Raw genomic sequence first — 18,428 nt, 5'->3', positions numbered from 1 at the left:
TGTTTAAAAAGAAGTTTCAGTATTCAGCATCTTTACAATCTGTTTTCACTAAGAAGAAATTGCTGGTCCCTATGGCTGCAAAGTCAAAGCACTGAGTTTACACTGAGTGTAACTCAGGAGCCAGAAGAGGGCTGTAAGATTTTCTAGTGCTGAGGGTGTGCCCTCTGAGTTGCAGAAGAATGAGAAAAAAGCAAGCAAATGTGTAAATCTGCAGAACTGATAAAGGCCCTTTCCTCAGCACAAACTTGTTTGGAATTGTGTGTTTTTAAAAGCCACACAGGAAACACACAGCCCAGGGACTCTCACTCCCGACCTGAAGGTCCCGCCAATTCGCCCTCTCTTATCTACAGCTCTTACAGAATTCAAACCGCTCTTTGGCAAACCGTTCCAAAATGTATAAAGGTTTTAATACTGTGGTCACAACACTAATTGTGCACAGACTTATTTAAAAGAATATATAGTTAGGGCTCACCCACACTTTCTGCTTGTCCCGTGCCTAGAAAGCAAAGGTCTAAGCAGTTTAATGTATGGAAGTGAGAGCTGGACCATAAAGAAGGCTGATCGCCGAAGAATTGATTCTTTTGAATTATGGTGCTGGAGGAGACTCTTGAGAGTCCCATGGACTGCAAGAAGATCAAACGTATCCATTCTTAAGGAAATCAGCCCTGAGTGCTCACTGGAAGGACAGATCGTGAAGCTGAGGCTCCAATACTTTGCCCACCTCATGAGAAGACTCCCTGGAAAAGACCCTGAAGTTGGGAAAGATGGAGGGCACGAGGAGAAGGGGACGACAGAGGACGAGATGGTTGGACAGTGTTCTTGAAGCCACAAACATGAGTCTGACCAAACTGTGGGAGGCAGTGGAAGACAGGAGTGCCTGGCGTGCTCTGGTCCATGGGGTCACGAAGAGTCGGACACGACTAAACAACAACAAGCAGTTTTCTGCTTGACCTGAGCTTTCTAGGCATGGGTCTAAGCAACTTTGCCTTTGACCTGCTGCTTTCCCCCAGAAAATTCACTAATTAGTGGTAGATCGGGACAAATGGCAATCTGCGGGAAAACCTGATTGTCATTTGTTCCGATTCAGCGCTAAAGAACAGATTTCTTGTGAGGTGGGGAAGCAAAAGAAGGTGTGGATAAGCCTTTATATAGCTTACACTAAGGTACATACCTGCCAGCTTATCTGCACATAAATGGAGCTAGATAATTTTTCAGTACACAACTCCCCCCCCCCCCGCATTTTTTTACCTTTCTGCACAGACCACAATGAAGTCATTCGTCAGCAGCGAAAGACATTTTTACTAGACTGAAGCCCAGCAAGGCCACGAGTGCAGCATTTCTCGGAGGCATGGGACTTGAGCCAACTCCTAATGGGATTAATTCCTTCGTCTGTCTCAAGCATATGCTCCAGGGCTCTCTGAAGTTGCTTCCGTCTCCCTCCCTCCCCCCACGACACACACTTTCGCTTGCTTCCTTTCTTCCCACAGCCATCATTTTTTCATGAGAGAAAAAGAGTGTAGACTCAGCACTAAAGCATGCGCAATATAGATGGTTTAAAAACCAGAGACTTTATTCATGTGGTGAAAATCTCTGCTTTGTTAACCACGGTAGCGCATATATTATTTTAGTGATTAACCAATTCCTAAAAGAGGTTCAGAACAAGCATTTATGAAGTGCTCTTCTGACGCCTTTATAACTAAAGATTCCACCTCCTCTTCTGGGGCTGCTTCATAAATCCTTCACGATGCCACTAACCAGACAGCACTTCTGGAATGGCTTCATTCATTGTCACTTCCCCACAGTCCTCCTTAGAGCAAGACATCTTTGAAACCCAAGCATTCAGTCTTCTGAGATCATGAGATCTATCTATATCATCTATCTATCATCTATCTATCTATCTATCTATCTATCTATCTATCTATCATCTGTCATCTATCTATATCTATCTATCTATCTATCTATCTATCTATCTATCTATCTATCATCTATCTATCTATCATCTATCTATCTCTATCTATCCATCTATCTGGAGCAAAAGCAAAAGTGAATCACCTGCATTTCCCATAGTCCTGGATAATGGAAGGAATGAAAGGGCATTGCAGCCATTGCACTTACTTCTGGATCAAGAGCGGACTGTAGAGTGGGCAGAAGGAATCTGCGCTGCTGGCATTTTGGTTTCTATCAGATTCTCACTTTTCCAATCTTAGGTTCAGTTCTCCACATTTCTGCATGTGTTTGTGATATATATATATATATATATATATATATATCCCCCATGTGGTTTACTTGGGGCTTTCCTTGGCTTGATCTGGAAGCTGCAGTTAGTGCAGAATGAGACCCTGGCATCATAGAATACCTGTGCTCACAGCTCTGCATTGGTTGTCAATCAGCTACCGGGCAAAGTTCAGGGTGTTGTTGCTGGCATCTATCTGTCTCGAGGGACAATAGAGAGCACCTCCCGGGGTGAAGTCAAACCGCTGCGTTAGTGGCACCAAAGAGACCTCCCTGGGGTGCAAGCCTCGGCAGTGTGTATGGAGGACCTGGGCTGCCCAGAGGACAAGACCCCCGTCTCATTGATTGGATCCAAAGGAAAGAAGAGCAATATGTTTGGCAGCAGCTTGGCTGCAGGAGTTGTTGTAAGGATGTGTCCAACCATCTTAGGGACTCCACTCTGGATTTGTGTAGGGTTTACTCCTTAGCCCTTTCTTCTCCCAAAGATATCCCACAAGGCAGTGGAGGTTTAGAATCAGAGTTTTCCTTCTCTTAGATGGGCTACCTTCCCAGGTTGATGAGCTCCATCTGCCCCTTTAATGTGTTACTGTTAGAATATAAAGCCCTTAACAGCTAGGGACCAGTTTACATGTGAGATTGCCTTACCCCACATGTGCCCACTTGAGCACTTCGATTGGTAGAACTGGCACTGCTACAGGTGCCACAAAATATTCATTCCGCATTTGTTTAGTGTGGCAGCACATACACTTCGGAACTCCCTGCCTATTGAGATCCAGCAGGCACTTTCAGCGTACTCTTTTTAGCGTCTGCTAAAAACATTCTTGTTTAGACAATCCTATCAATACTTAGAAAGTTGATGTGAATTTTAAACTGTTTTAGTGTTTTAACTTTTTGTCTGTTTTAAAGTATTGCATTTTTTCTTGATTTTATTGTTTTATCTTTTTGTAAACCATTTTGGGGGTTTTGTTTTGTTTTCACAATCAAGTAGTGTATAAATTAAATAAAGAAATAAGCCTATCTAGATACGTAGCGTGTTAATATGTGTTTTAATCTGGTTTTAAACTTATCAATTTAAATTATTCTTTGAATCTTTTAAATAGTTGTTTCTAACTGTTTTTGCTGATAATTTCAATTTCATTGTTTTATTCTTTTTGTAAACCACTTTGGATTTTGGTGTTTTTTTTTTAAAAAAACAACAACACACAACAACAACCAAGTCATAGAGAATTCTCAAAAAATGTAGTTACGGGCTTTGGGAACTATAGCTCTGTGAAGTCAGCACCATGAACAAACTACAGTCCCCATGATTTTTTGGGAGAAGCTGTGGCTGTTAAAATTGTATGCTTTAAATGCAATGGTGTGCATGCGACCGCAAATGCAAGACACACTGAAATTGGATACTAAATCATACCTGCCAGCAAACAGGGTCCTTTAACAAGCATCTCAAAGCTGAACTCGTAGGGAAAGGCATTGTAAACCTCACCCCTGAAGATGTCTGTATCCTGGGGAGGCACAAGGAAAGACTGCTCACTCTTCAGAGTAGTGGATCCAAAACAACTGGCAGAGCTGATGAAGAAGGGGGAAGAGAGAGAAAAGTCACAAACTAGAGCTGTCTGGCATGCATCAGGGCAGCACGGCAGTTGACCTTATTGTGGGAGTTCTTGGGCAAGGTATACATTTGCTAATCACCACAACACAGCCCAAGACCTTCAAAGAGGCCTCCTGCGGGCAGGGAAATGCAACTACAGCCTAAAGTGAATTTGGAATACAACTTATTTATTTTTAAAGACAATCTGCCCAGGAGATTTTAAAATCACATAGCTCCATATAGACATTTTCCAAAAGAGACAGACAGATGCGGAAAAAAAGACACTTTGTTTTCTGCAGGAGAAAGTCCACGGCTGGACCTCTGTTCCAACACATGGGGGCATATTTACAAGAGCAACTAATCAGAATCAGGGAAGTTTTCGGAAACTTTCACCTCAGTGGGAGGGGCCTATTTTTGGCAGCTATGTTTATATAGGTTGAGGTGTGAATTTGGTGTGCTGCTATCATAGCTTAGTTGGATCTGTGCAGATGAGGTGAAAACAATATATATATATATATATATATATATATATATATATATATATATATACATGGGAAGCACAGTAGTTTTACCATATTCTTGTGGGAAATTGCAGTCAAATACAGCTAGCAAGCACAGGGCTAGTTGGTGTATGAGGAGGTTAAGATAATAAAGCTGTGTTTCCTAGACTCAGTTAGGTCACACCCCCTCTTCTCTGATGAGGGAGGAAGTGAAGCCTTCTTTTCCTGTTCCTTCTCTCTCCTCGCCATGTAACTGATCAAAGAAGAAGCGTCTTAAGCTTTGCTTCAAGCTTAGATGTTTGAAGCTATCTCTCTCTATTTTTTTTCTTTGAATCTGTAAGTAAAGCATTTTGAACTTCCTTAGGAGTGTGTGGCCTGTTCCTTGCAAGAGGAGTAGAAAGAAGGAAGAGCTTTGCAAGTGGACTAAATGGGATATGCAAAAGGTTTAGGAGCCTACATTCCTAACACTTTACTGTGCTGCTTAATGTTTGTGACTTTAAACGCTCCTACTGGGGGCTCTCTCCTGCTGGAGAGTGAGTTTAGCCCTGCATTTTGAATCCAGGCAACCAACTGATTCTTTTGTTCTTTACCCGACACACACATGGGTCACAGGGAGTCATATTTTTCCTCCCACAATGCTGAACTCTGCACAGTTGCAACCAAGCTATGTTTTCAACACATCAGTTTGTAAAGGGGTTCTGAGAGAAGACTGCTAGACTTGAACACTAGCCTGTACATTTAAATTTCCATTCTCCCACTGTGGCAAAAGGTCATAAGTTGCTATTCTAAAACCATCAATCCAGCCTTTGTGCAATGCTCCACTGAAGGACACAAGAGGGACCTCAACAAAATATTGCACAGTGGAGTGCCCTCCTGTACCATACTCCATTCTATTCCACCTCCCATCCAGTTTGCATTTTTTGATCCAATGTTAGTTAGTATTCTGGGCCCACAAAACATTCTCAGTCCTTCCTTGGCTGTTTTAGGGATCCCTCCTTTCCACTTGGGCTTCCTCTGGGCATGCTGATGATTCCCTCTTATGAGTGAGTGGTGTCATTTTGGTTCAATAAGCAAAGGCACTCATAACCTTAACCTTGGATATAAAAGGGATGCTGCTGCTGCTGCTGAGTCATGTGACTCCCAGCCAGTTTCTAATTGGCACAGGCTCCCATTATCAATTATTTGTGCCACACTCCCATTTGCTAGAGAACCCATATGAGTCAGCAGGAAAGCTCTGATTCCTGCGACCTGCACTTGCCAGCTGTCAGTGGTCCCTGTAACCTCCTCCAGTCCCTACCCTTTGCATAGCATAGACTCTGAGAAAGCCATGAAAATCACCATAGGGCCAACCTGTCGTCACATAAGCCTCTCGCCTCACTTTCACTTTCGGGGATGGATACAACGAAGGGCGTGAGCACAGAGGGGAAGAGGACACGTAGGGCGCCGTTTGCCAGGGTTGCCAGTTCCCGACTGCTGCTGAAGACTACAGTCAAGGTTTCCGAAGGCCCAACAGGGCCTGTGCTGATGATGAATGTGGAACGTGCTAAGTCTTCGTCAAGGATCAAGTGACCTGGGCAGAAGGCAGAGAGGAGGTAGCTAGGATGGTGCCTCCTACACACTCATGCGGGAAGCTAATGTCTTTACTTTATCACTGTCTTGGAGCCACACTTCTCACTGAGTTACCCATACAGCAAGGTGAAGACTGGAGTCATTGCACAGCCCTCCTTTCCTGTTCTGATTTGAAAGTTACCACTGGAATGGCAGCACCTCAGTGCAGGTGGGGGAGCCCCAAATACCCTTAATGATTATCTCACTTAAGTTTCTTGGCACTGTATCGATTGGCAAACTGTGAGAACGGTTAGGTCAAAAGCCACAGATTTACCTGTGGCTACCTAGTTCTCTTCATGGAAAACTCAACCCATCCACTGTTGCACACATCAGCCGAGGCATTCCCTTGGGATTTAATTTAATGAGCAGCTCAACAGTGGGAAATTTACTGAGCGGCTTCATATGCATTATTTGTTTGACTTATAGAAAAACACCCTGTTGGGTAGTCCAGTATTATTATTCCGTATAGTACAGAAGGAGTGATGACCAATAGTACAGAAGGCTTGACCGAAACCAACTAGTGCTAGATCGTGGTTACTAGATGTGTTCACAGCAGAGCTGAGATTTGGGGCATGACTCATAGCTCATGCCTTTTAGCAGCTTTCTAATGGATCATTGTAGCCTGCCTTGAGTTCTAGCCTAGGAATAGTGCTCTTGGGATGGAAAGCTGAACTATTTATTGCATGAAAGCAGAAGACAAATCACCTTTGGCTAACTCTTCCATAGCCCCCAAAATGTGAAACTGTCCTGAATTGATGTCTTTGCTTCAAGTCCCACCTTGCTATTCATTTCAGCAGTGCCAGAGGCAGAGCACTGCAAGGAGATGTTACCACAACCAACCATTGGTGCAGCAGAGTGGCTGGTTCCAGCTTGCATTACAGTCAATGCAGCAGTCCTCCACACTGGGCCGGTTCTGGATCTGGAACGTGGAGGTTCTGTTTCCTGTTATAGCTTCAAAGCTTGAGACCACCTCTGACTCCTCCAGGGGATAAATGAAGACTCCTGTGCATAGAAAGCCAGATTGTCCATTGGTAATCAGTCCACCTCTTGCAACCAAACAAATCTCTCTCTCTCTCTCTCTCTCTCACACACACACACACACACACATGCACAACCCCCCATCCCTCTTCAGCTGAACCGTGCAGATCAGCAGAGGAGTGAGGGGTGGTATTTTCTTCCCATCACAGCGCTGGGCAAGGTGGAAGCTCTCCAATCTACCCAGTGCTTCAACAGAGAAGAAAATTGTCCTCTCTGCTCTTCAGATATTTATAGGACTTACACCTATACCATATGTAACATCTCTGTCAATGGGGAATCATGCATCTGAAGCAGCAGAAAGAGCCAAGAGTCATCTACATTCCTGATAGATCTAGAACAGCATCTACCACCTGTGCAGTTATAACCTACCACTGTAGCTGCAAAAAGCTCTTACCCTCTATAGGCTCTTCCTCCAAGTTGATGTAAGTAAGGTGGGCAGTGACTCCCAGGGAATACCCATTGGCACAGGCTTTCACACAAGAGCTTTTTAGAGGGAGGGCTGTCCAGGCTGGCCGGCAGTACAAGCCTGGCATGATCTTCAGGTGAAACTAAAAAGCCCCACCGACTGCAGCTATGAAGATAAGAAAAGACAAGGACATGCCAATAGAGAAGGCCCTGCACTGGCTCTGCTCCAAAAGCCTCCAGAGATGAAGTTCTCTAGCAGCAGCAGCTCACAGGAGAAGTCATCCATGCTCGCTGGTTCTTCCTGACTAGGGGCCTCCACCCTGGATCCTCACCCATCCTTGAGAACCCAGGGAAATACCACTGTCCTCTGACACTGAGGTTCTCTTGTGGATCAAGAATTGGTTAAGTAGAAGGAAGCAGAGAGTATAAATGAATGGACAATTCTATGGAGAGATGTAGAAAGTGGAGTCCCCCAAGGACTGGTATTGAGACCTGTGTTTTTTTCACTTATTCATAAATGCTCTAGAGTTAGGAGTGAGCAGTCAGGTGGCCAAGTTTGTTAATTAAAATTGCTCATGGTCATTAAAATAAAAGGTGAAGAGCTCCAAAAGGGCCTCTCCAAACTGAGAGTGGGCAGGAAAATGGCAAATGCAATTCAATGTAAACAGGTGTAAACTGATGCATAGAGGGGCAAAAAAAATCTTATTTTCACTCATGGCGTTTGAACTGGTGGTGACTGACTAGGAATGAGACCTTGGGGTCATAGTGGATAGTCCAATGATAATGTTGCCCTAGGGCTCATTCAGACTTCCTTTGTGCCATGTTTTTAGGCACAGGTCTATGCTTTAAAACTGGGTGTCCGATATCTATATCTATATCTATATCCCCTCAGCATTTTCCTGCTCAAGTCTACTCTTTACTGCTGAATTGGAGCAAATGGGATTCTGCAGAAAACCCAAAATGCAGTTTATTCTGATGCAGCATTAAAGAGTGGGTTTTCCTGGGGGAAGTAGTGGGGGGGTGGGTGGAGAGCTTGAAAGTGCTGACATTCACCTTGAAAGTGTGGGGCAAAAGGTAAGTGTGGATGAGACCCTAGTGTGCAGCAGCTGAGAAAAAAGGCAAATTCCATGGAAAAGAACTGAAAAAACCTGTGAATAACATTGTGCTGTTACACAAATCAATGGTACAACTGCACTTGGAACAACGTGTGAACTCTTGTGGATGAAATTTAAGGTTGTGTATGCACTACACCTTCAAAGCCCATTCAAAGCACATCCCTCCCCCTCAAATAAAAGAATTTATACAAAGGAAAAACCTCCCCTTGAAGCAGTTTTACAAAAGGAAACAAGACTCATAAGATGGGTGACGTATTAGCCTGTAAGTCATTGCATAAATCTATGCTCAAAAACAGTTGCAAGGAAAACATGGGCAAAGATTATACACCTATGATCAGAACTAGGCAGTCTTGCATGATATAAGCTGTGTAAACACCACACATTTAAAGTACATGGCCTCCACCAAAGTATCCTTGGAACTGAAGTTCACCACACATGGACATGCAATTCCTGGCAATCTTAAGAAACTACTCTTCCCAGGAGTCTTTCAGAGGACTCATGTGCTTTAAATGTATGGTGTGTACACAGCCTTTGAAAGCTGCCCGTTGCTTGGAGTTTTCCACTTTCCCCTACTTCATGATCTCTCAAATTTATTGTTGTTAATAATTAATGCCCTGGCAAATATTGCAAGTATCTTTTAACATCCCAGCTACTCTCTACTCTTTTCCCTTCCACATGTGTGAATTGGTCACCCAGGTAACCTCCGTAGGTGGAGTATGGGATGGGGCGAGCAGATGCTGCCCTCTCTCATTGGTCCGTTGGAAAGTCTGGGCCCCACTGAGGGCTCAAGCAAACTGGAAGATGATCCGTATTCTGAAAATAAACCTTTGTTTCCAGGTGACCTTGTAGATGCAGCACTGGCTACACTGGAGAGGTTCTGGCCAGCTGCTGCTCATGAAAAAGATGGCATGGAAAAACAAACAGAGGTGCTATGCAAAGCAGCTAATCAACCCTGAACATGTGTCGATTCAGTGCTTGCATTTCTCTTTGCAATGTAAGCAGTGACCTGTTGAAACAGATGGGGGTGGAAGGGAGTTGCTGGTTTCTTAAAGCTGCTGTTATGGTTAGAGTGGTTAGCTGCTGTACTCTCCAGAACAACAACAATCAAAACAGTAATAAGACAGGAGATTGACGACAGGGTGCGTATTTCCCCAAACCCTGAGAACTGCCACTGACCACTAGGTTTTGGCTGAGCCTACTCATTCTCAGAGCTCACCACCAGCTACATCAAACCATTTGAATCCGCAGGAAGCCATGGAATATGGATCATGACTCAAAGCCTCTCCTTGCCTTCTCAAGACCTTATGGTTTCATGCGCAATGCATGTGTTATTTCTGTCTGCCATGACACTGATTGGCTGCAGCTTCATGTTTACCAATGATTGCTCACTGCCTGCTTTTTTCTTCTTTTAAATCATCAGTAACCTTTATATTTATCTTACCAAAGTAAACAAGACCCATCTGGTCTTTATGTTTTATGCAGGTAGCTGTGAGGCAGTCTGTAATGAATAAACACAGATCCACAGGTTAGCACCCTGTGATTCCCCCCCCCCCCCCCACAATCCTTTCTGAGTTTCTGGGAATGCAGCAGCCTACAATCTTATTAATATTATAAGAACAAACAACCCTGGATTTCTGCTACTTTCTCCCTAGCAAAAGATCCTCTTCCCATTGTATCCAGGGGTGGTGGCTGTGTGTGTTCATGTGTGTGTGTACATGTGAACAGGGTAGAAAATAAGTGTCCCATTCTTAAAAACTGACACCTTCTCCAATTGTGTATACAGTGTCTCTCAAAAACAACAACAAACTAGCCTATGGTCACGTAAAGCATACTCAATAAACACACAAGACATAACTGGCTGTGTTCTTAGATAAATAAGGTATACTATTCATGTATCAAATCATAAATTTCAATATAAAGTTCCACAAACTAACAAAGCAGAAGACCCAGTGGATCAGATCATTCTCTAATCAGTTCATGCATAAGGTCCATGCATGTAAGTGTCTATTCCACCTGTCTGTTCATAAGGTCCAAACAATCCACATGAAAGGTTGTTGCAGTTCCACAGAATCCTTTCATAGTAGTAGCAGCTACTACTATGCCATAAGAGCCACTGTCCTGTAATATCACATATGAACTTTAACTACTGATGATGGCGAAACAAGGCCAATATTCTGGAAATCCTTGTCTTAGACTCTGTGAAAGGATTCTGTGGAACAGCAACAACCTTTCATGTGGATTGTTTAGACCTTATGAACAGACAGGTGGAATAGACACTATTACACAGATGGACCTTATGCATGAACTGATTAGAGAATGATCTGATCCACTGGGTCTTCTGCTTTGTTCGTTTGTTGAACTTTATGAGTTACTTCGGTTGAAATTTATGATTTGATACATGAACAGTATACCTTATTTATCTAAGAACACAGCCGGTTACGTCTCGTGTGTTTATTGATTATACAGCAGTACCTTGGGTTACATACGCTTCAGGTTACATACACTTCAGGTTACAGACTCCGTTAACCCAGAAATAGTACCTCGGGTTAAGAACTTTGCTTCAAGATGAGAACAGAAATCGCGCAGCAGCGGCGTGGCGGCAGCAGGAGGCCCCATTAGCTAAAGTGGTGCTTCAGGTTAAGAACAGTTTCAGGTTAAGAACGGACCTCCCGAACGAATTAAGTACTTAACCTGAGGTACCACTGTACAGTGTCTCTCAAGCATTTCAGGCAGGGCACAATTCCCAACATTGCTTGGGGATCCTTGGAATTGAATCCAGGATCTTTTGTATGAGTTTGCCACAACGGAATAGCATGGCTGTAGCAATATAGAAGAATTGCTGCAACTAAACTAAGGGCTTTTCTGCACTTAGCTTCCTCTGCTCTTTCTAGGCTCTGTCCGCACTTTAAAGCTCCATGTCAGACTACCTCCCCTCCCCCCTTTTTTCTCTCTGGAGCTATCCCTGTGAAAACCTGCTCTCTTAAGTTTAATTGGAGCAAATGGTAATATGTGGAAAACCGAAATTACTGTTTACACTGATTCAGCATTAAAGAGCAGTTTTTTGTAGGGAAAGATCCAGAGTAGAGCAAAAGGTAAGTGTGGATAAGCCCTGTGTTGGGAACATAATCACCTGTACAGTTCTCTTTAAAATCTTTGGTCTTTTTAATGACTCTTTTTTGTCTGTATGCAGTAGCTAAAAGAGATCCATAGCAAAGGTTTTTGACAGTAAATCTGTTATTTAAACAATAGGTCCCCCTCATCTTTGAGATATTCTGTAGAGGCGTTACACCAGGTACCTTCATTCGAAAAGATCTAGCAGTGCCCAGAACAGGACTCGGTTGTAGTGGCCCCACAGCCTGCCATACACAGACATCATGATTGTTTAGTGGAGCCTTATCCAAGAGTGACACTGGCTCTTTCATCTCATCTACTGCTTCTGCTATTTGTTTTCATACATTTCTGAATCATTTTATAGTGCACTGACACATATGTTAGGTAAGAAACCTGGCTGTATTTGTGAACAAATAATAGTAATATAATAAGAATAAGAATTTATTATTTATACCCCGCCCATCTGGCTGGGTTTCCCCAGCCACTCTGGGTGGCTTCCAACAAAGTATTAAAATACAGTGGTACCTTGGGTTACATACGCTTCAGGTTACAGACTCCGCTAACCCAGAAATAATACCTCGGGTTAAGAACTTTGCTTCAGGATGAGAACAGAAATTGTGCTCCGGCGCCATGGCAGCAGCAGGAGGCCCCATTAGCTAAAGTGGTGCTTCAGGTTAAAAACAGTTTCAGGTTAAGAACGGACCTCCGGAACGAATTAGGTACATAACCAAAGGTACCACTGTACAGTGGTCTGTTAAACATTAAAGGCTTCCCTAAAAAGGAAGTGGTGGGGAACCTGTGGCCCTATAGATGTCAACTCCCATCAGCCCCAGCTAACATGACCAATGATCAAAGATGACTTTTGGGGTGTATTGTTTAGGGGGTTTTGTTGAGGAGGGGTTGTTGCTGTTATTGATATTAGTTTGTTGTGTCTTTATTTTAGATCATCTTTAGATTTATGTGGAAATTGTTCAGTTTGGTTGTATACCTTTTGATGTTTTACTTATTGTTTATGACTGCCTTTGTTGTGGTTGTAATTAATTTTCATGTTGTAAGCCGCCTTGAGCTTCTAACTTTGGAAAGGAGGCCTACAAATAAAATGATTGATTGATGATGGGAATTGTAGTTCAGCAAATGCCACAGGTTCTCCATCTCTGCTCCAAGGAGCTGATCACAGCATGCATAGGATACCAGGCAGCTTCCCATCTACTGCTAACCAGATCTACTTCTGCTTAGCTGCAGAAGCCTAACACACAGAATCATGGAGTTCAAAGGGACCATGACATGCTCAGACCATTCTCTTTGCTGCAAATGTTTAAACTTTCATAAACCACCACCTACCCAAGACAAGACAAAAGCAGAAGCATGGACAGTAGAGGTTAGTACCTGCAGGCAAACCTGGAGAAGTTGTGAAAAGCTCACAGAGATGTGACAAACATTCTCACCCAACTTCCTGGTAGCTGAAAGCTGGAGCAGAGTCAGAAATAATGAGCCAACAGAGCAAACTGAATGGAGTTGTATTTTCAGAACTGGAATATAAGGACATTATTCTAAATAGGATTATCTGAGATACTTCACTAGCTGTCCGGAGACTGCCCTTATTACACTAAGCTACCCCCCTCTCATGTCACACCCCTTCCCACAACTTCTGAGGTTATGCCAACATGCACTCTTGAGATCCTCTCTCCGGTCCAGGACAAGAGGTCTAAAATGGGAAAACAGATTACTGGTGCAAATGACATAAATAATTATAATAGGTATTAAGATGAAGCCTCCTGCTGGGGTTCACTGCCTACAGTAGTCTTAGTCTTGCCATGCAGACAAGAAATTTAAATTTTGATCTAGAACCCACAAACCTAATGAAATGCCCAAACTCACTCTGGGCTGTGATGCTATGAGAAAGCTGGTTAATATCTTGTAAACTGCTGTTCTGTGACAAATTTTTCATTGATTAAAATGTTTTTACTGTATGCTACTGTTTTGGTCAATTGTATTTTATACTTTTACCGTTTTGTTTTTATGGCAAACCATCTAGAGCGGGCTTCTTTGTCTTGAAAAGAAATATATTAAATAAAATAGACAAAAGTTCAGAGAATGAAATAAAGGAGAGACTCCTTTCACTCACCTTCTTGGAGCAATTTGATAGACGCTCACCTGGGAGTTCCCTTTACTAAGACTACAATGTATTTGATCACATGAAAAATTCAGCCTAATATATCAGTTGTCCCCAAAACTGGGAAAACCCCTATAGTCAAGTGAAACCTCCAATCCAATAGCTTGTGGGGGGGGGGGGGGAGACCTCCAGCACTCCTTACCCCTACTTCTTTTCAAAAACAGTGGAGCAGAATTAAAACTAAACCAGTCCTGTTTGCCCCCAGGTGAATACTTTTAACAACAGAGGGTTGGGAACATTTGCTAATATACCATGATAAGTTACAGTAAATAATTAATATGATACATGTTCAATACATAAGTGCAGGTCTGTTAGTGATGCAGCAGGAGCAGGAGTCAAGACAGCTGAAAGGTTTGGTGTGCCATGTTCTGTTTGCTCCCTTTCACATTCACAAAATGTGGGTCACATACCTGCAATATGGGTTTCTCGGTCATCAAGACAAATAAGCAAGATCTGCTTTATAACAAAGCAAAAGATTTTGTCCATTTGTTTATTTAAGAGAAAATATGGGAAACAGTAGCAAGCTAAAGTTATTCCTTGCTCAGGGATTGGCTGGGCACATCTTATACTCAAGGGGTGCCTGCCCCCCCCCTAAAGAGCCAGGGTCCCATACAGTCACTGCCTCCAATGCTACTCGGCCTCACCCAATCTCCCACTCTTTTCTTGCCCTATAAAGTTACCCAACACACAACTGAGCATTAAGGGCTTACCTGGAGAATGACACACCGTCTGCTGTTTTAACCAGCTTGGTTTGGGATGAATTAATATGGATGAAAAATCAGCACATTTCTGGATGGGATCCTGGCATCCAGAGTTACCAGAAGCCTAGTTTCTCCAACCTCTCCGTCTCTGTCTTCTCCCTTTCGAGAGGGAAACTGTCAGATTCCCTGTGCGGTTGCTCACTCACACATACACACTCCCACTCTGCTGCAGACTCTCTCTAGTACTGGCTGCCTCAATGCCGTAGTGGCTACATCTCTACTTCCTCAGTGCCAGCCAGATGCAAGGAAACGAAGCAGCTCCAAGCCTGGCCTAATTAAAGGGCCAGGCTGTCTGCACTGCTCTGACAGCACTGAGGAGAGAAAACAGCCAGTTCTGCAAGCATTGTCTTTGCCTTGTTCTCTGGATTATAAAGTCTGCCTGTCAGAGGTAATGAACGGATAGGAAAGAGGGGCAACTTTATTAGAGAAAGGACACTAGGTATAGTCTATAATCATCTATATCAGGGGTCAGCAACCTTTTCCAGCTGTGGGCCAGTCCACCATCCCTCAGACCATGGGCTGGACTATATTTTGAAAATAAAAATAAAAAATGAACGAATTCCTATGCCCCACAAATAACCCAGAGATGCATTTTAAACAAAAGGACACATTCTACTCATGTAAAAACATGCTGATTCCTGGACTGTATGTGGGCCGGACTGAGAAGGCGATTGGGCCGCATTCAGCCCCCGGGCCTTAGGTTGCCTACTCCTGATCTATCTATTTCTCATTTTGGACAAAGTAACTCCATCTCTTGCACCAAAGAAGCACAAATCCTGCTATGGGATACATTGTTTACCATTACTAGAAGAATATGATTTTAACAGAATGTTTTCACAAGGATTAGAGTAGTGGAAGACAGAGAAGGAGGTGGTATCTGCTGTGGCACACTGGGATAATGACTTGTTTCAGTGCTTTCAACACACACTTTCAGACGTTTGTCCAAAACCATGAGGCCTAGAAATGTCATGAAAAGTTTCAAATTCTCAAAAGCTATAATTCCCAAGCAAGCCCACAGATTCTTTACTGAGTGTAGCACACAAACAATTCTGGGGTGCACCCTGGATGTGCCCAGTTATAATAGAGAATACTGGGTTAGATGGACAGAAAGTCTGGCCTGGGTCATGAGAGACCCACTGTGGAGAGATCTTTTACATCACCTCAAACAATGTTTTTCAGTGGAAACAGTTTACACACTCGGGACCAAACCAGACATGATGGGTTATCATTAACGCACCCCCCCATACCCCATATAAAGGTAAAGGTACCCCTGCCCGTATGGGCCAGTCGTGACCACTCTGGGGTTGCGTGCTCATCTCACTTAAGAGGCCGGGAGCCAGCGCTGTCCGCAGACACTTCCGGGTCACGTGGCCAGCGTGACGAAGCTGCTCTGGCGAGCCAGCACCAGCGCAGCGCACGGAAATACCGTTTACCTTCCCGCTATAAAGTGGTACCTATTTATCTACTTGCACTTAGGGGTGCTTTTGAACTGCTAGGTGGGCAGGAGCTGGGACCGAACGACGGGAGCTCACCCCACCGCGGGGATTCAAACCGCCGACCATATGATCGGCAAGTCCTAGGCACTGAGGTTTTACCCACAGTGCCACCCGTGTCCCTATACCCCATATAACGCACCCCATATATTTGTTGGCATTCATCTGTCTCTGGAGACAATGGAAGAGCGTGCCATCAGGGATAAAGTCAAACTGTTGGAGACTTACAGCGCCTGCTGTGGTGGTATAGACCAATACAATAGAGATATATTTTATTGCAGGTGGGGCAGATGAAGGGGTCCGATTTTCCTGCTACAGGTGCACCATGGCATTTCTTCTCTGTATTCCTTCTGGCAGTCATGCCTCCTATGGTCCATGCTGAAGATACACAAACTGACTGTCTGTCTCCAGGAACTGTGATTGTCTGCCAGGGATTCCCACATGGCGGGGTTAATGTTGCCAGCCTTCATGTCATGCTTGTAGACATATTTGTAACACAGAGTTGGTCTGCCAACAGGTCTTGTCCTGAAGCCAGTACCCGCTGAGCACGTCTTGGGGGATCCTGCCATCTTCTATTCTGTGTACATGACCAAGTCGATTAAGCACGAATCCTCACCCCAACCAGTACCTCACCTTCAATACTCCAGGCACTTTTCTCACTTCTTGGCTCCAGTATTGGGAACTGTGTAAAGTGTCTAAAACAACAGACTGATGGGAAGTAATGCATGGGAATGGGTAAAAGTCCAGCACACTATTCTACATACTCCTGTTATTGTTAAAGTAAGGCATACCACAACTTCCTCATTTATATGAGAAGAGGGCAGGCACATTAAAAGAAACCCATGGCAGCCACCATGTTCCATTTGACTCTAGCTGCCTGCAATCAAGTGTAAATAAATCATGTGAATACATATGCCTGTGTGAACCACAGTATCGCTGCAGGGATACTTTGAGGTTGATGTAATAAACATGGAAAGATTTCACTCTTTTGATTTATTCACAGTCTTACTACTAACCCATTGATCATGTAATGCAACAGAAGCATTTCTATTTTCCCCTTTCAGTAACTGGAAGGGCTTTATTTATTACATTTCTATACCACCTCTTTATGAAAGTCATGAGGCAGTGCATATCCTAAAAGACACAGTAATATGCAAAATAAATATTATTTAATATTAAATAAATATTATTAAATATTAACTAATATAATGTTGCATGTTGAATAATATGCAAAATAAATATTATTAAATATTAAAAACAGCAATGTGCAGCTGCAACAGGCTAGAAAAATAAGAAATAAAACTGGAATTACACTGGAATTACTGAGGCTGCAATCTTATCCACAGTGACTTTGGGGTATGCATCACTGAACATTAGCTGCACCTCCCCTTTCTCCACACCCATCATGCTGTTTCATCTTTAATTTACTTAGTTTCAGCCTGAGAGTTTTAGTCCATGGTATCAAAATCTAAAAACTGCTTCAAGGATATGTTTCAACTGTTGTTGTTTTTTAAGGTATTATTCTTGCACTCTTCAATTTTCTTAAACTAAGAGATTTTCCTAACTGGATATAATTTACTGCTCAGCAGAACTGCCCTGCTTGAACTGAAGCAAAGTTAGTCCAAATGACCCAAACTGAGTCCTGTTTTAGTTTCCTTCAGCCTTCCACAAGTCCCTCCAAAAGGAAGTAGGAACAAACCACTTGCAGGCTGGACAGTTCCTTTGTGAATCATATTAACTGTTGTTTTTTCCTCTCTGAGCAAGCTCTAAATTCTTTATTCTTATCTTGTCCATTTGCCTGTTCTGAGATCCCAGCCTTCTTCCTGTTTGCCTATCCTGACTCCTTGGTACCGTGTCAGCTGTTATCTGCCAGGAGAAAGTCCTAGTGCTGACTCTGAAAAGACTTGTCCAGCATATTTTTAAGCATATTGAGTCAGAGGTATTTCCCAATGGGATTTATTCCCTAGTAACTGTGTTTAGGATTGCATCCTTTAACTATATGTTTACATTCCAGCTTTGTCCTGGTTTTCCCCATAGGATTCAGATTTGGCTTATAATAATGGCCCTGGTGACTGCCACCTGGTACTCTATACCAAAGGAGAACAAAGAACTCAGAAAATTCCATTGAAGGATCTACCCTTAGTAAATCCTGGTCAGGAATGAAGAAGGAAACAACTATTATTTAGTATCTGGAACATTTATTATTTGGATACCTAGAAATGTAGTCAATGCCATCACATGCACTTAAGGGGCGGGGAATAAATAATTAACACCAAAATCTTTTTGATTTGAATTGCACAAAGGTGAACTATTCAGAAAGGTGTGGCTGGAACCTTTGCAATTTTTTGCTTGATGAAGTAAAAGGCTGTTATTTCAGGATAACACACTTGCAATATCAACTTAT

General features: G+C 43.1%; 1 protein-coding gene across 6 annotated transcripts in view; it reads right to left on the bottom strand.

Moving 5' to 3' along the window:
- The window catches only part of VWA5B2 (von Willebrand factor A domain containing 5B2), a 250,334-nt gene that overhangs the window by 179,148 nt on the left and 52,758 nt on the right, over positions 1 to 18,428 (bottom strand). For 4 of the 6 annotated variants that reach the window (XM_081007757.1, XM_081007755.1, XM_081007760.1 and 1 more), the window contains exons 3-6: positions 7,361 to 7,537; positions 6,769 to 6,930; positions 5,659 to 5,890; positions 3,644 to 3,798 (exon numbers count right to left, since the gene is read on the bottom strand). In XM_081007757.1, the coding sequence (XP_080863883.1) occupies positions 3,644 to 3,798; positions 5,659 to 5,890; positions 6,769 to 6,930; positions 7,361 to 7,499 (688 nt within the window). In that variant the 5' untranslated portion in view covers positions 7,500 to 7,537. Of the gene's footprint in view, positions 1 to 3,643; positions 3,799 to 5,658; positions 5,891 to 6,768; positions 6,931 to 7,360; positions 7,538 to 14,480; positions 15,169 to 18,428 lie in introns of those variants that run through there. The other 2 variants (XM_081007758.1, XM_081007759.1) reach the window with 2 other exon arrangements.

This window comes from Podarcis pityusensis, assembly GCF_964106645.2.
Source record: "Podarcis pityusensis genome assembly, chromosome: 5".
Taxonomy (NCBI): Eukaryota; Metazoa; Chordata; class Lepidosauria; order Squamata; family Lacertidae; genus Podarcis; species Podarcis pityusensis.
Note: the sequence above shows the minus strand (reverse complement) of the source record. Positions and strands in the feature narration are given on the sequence as shown.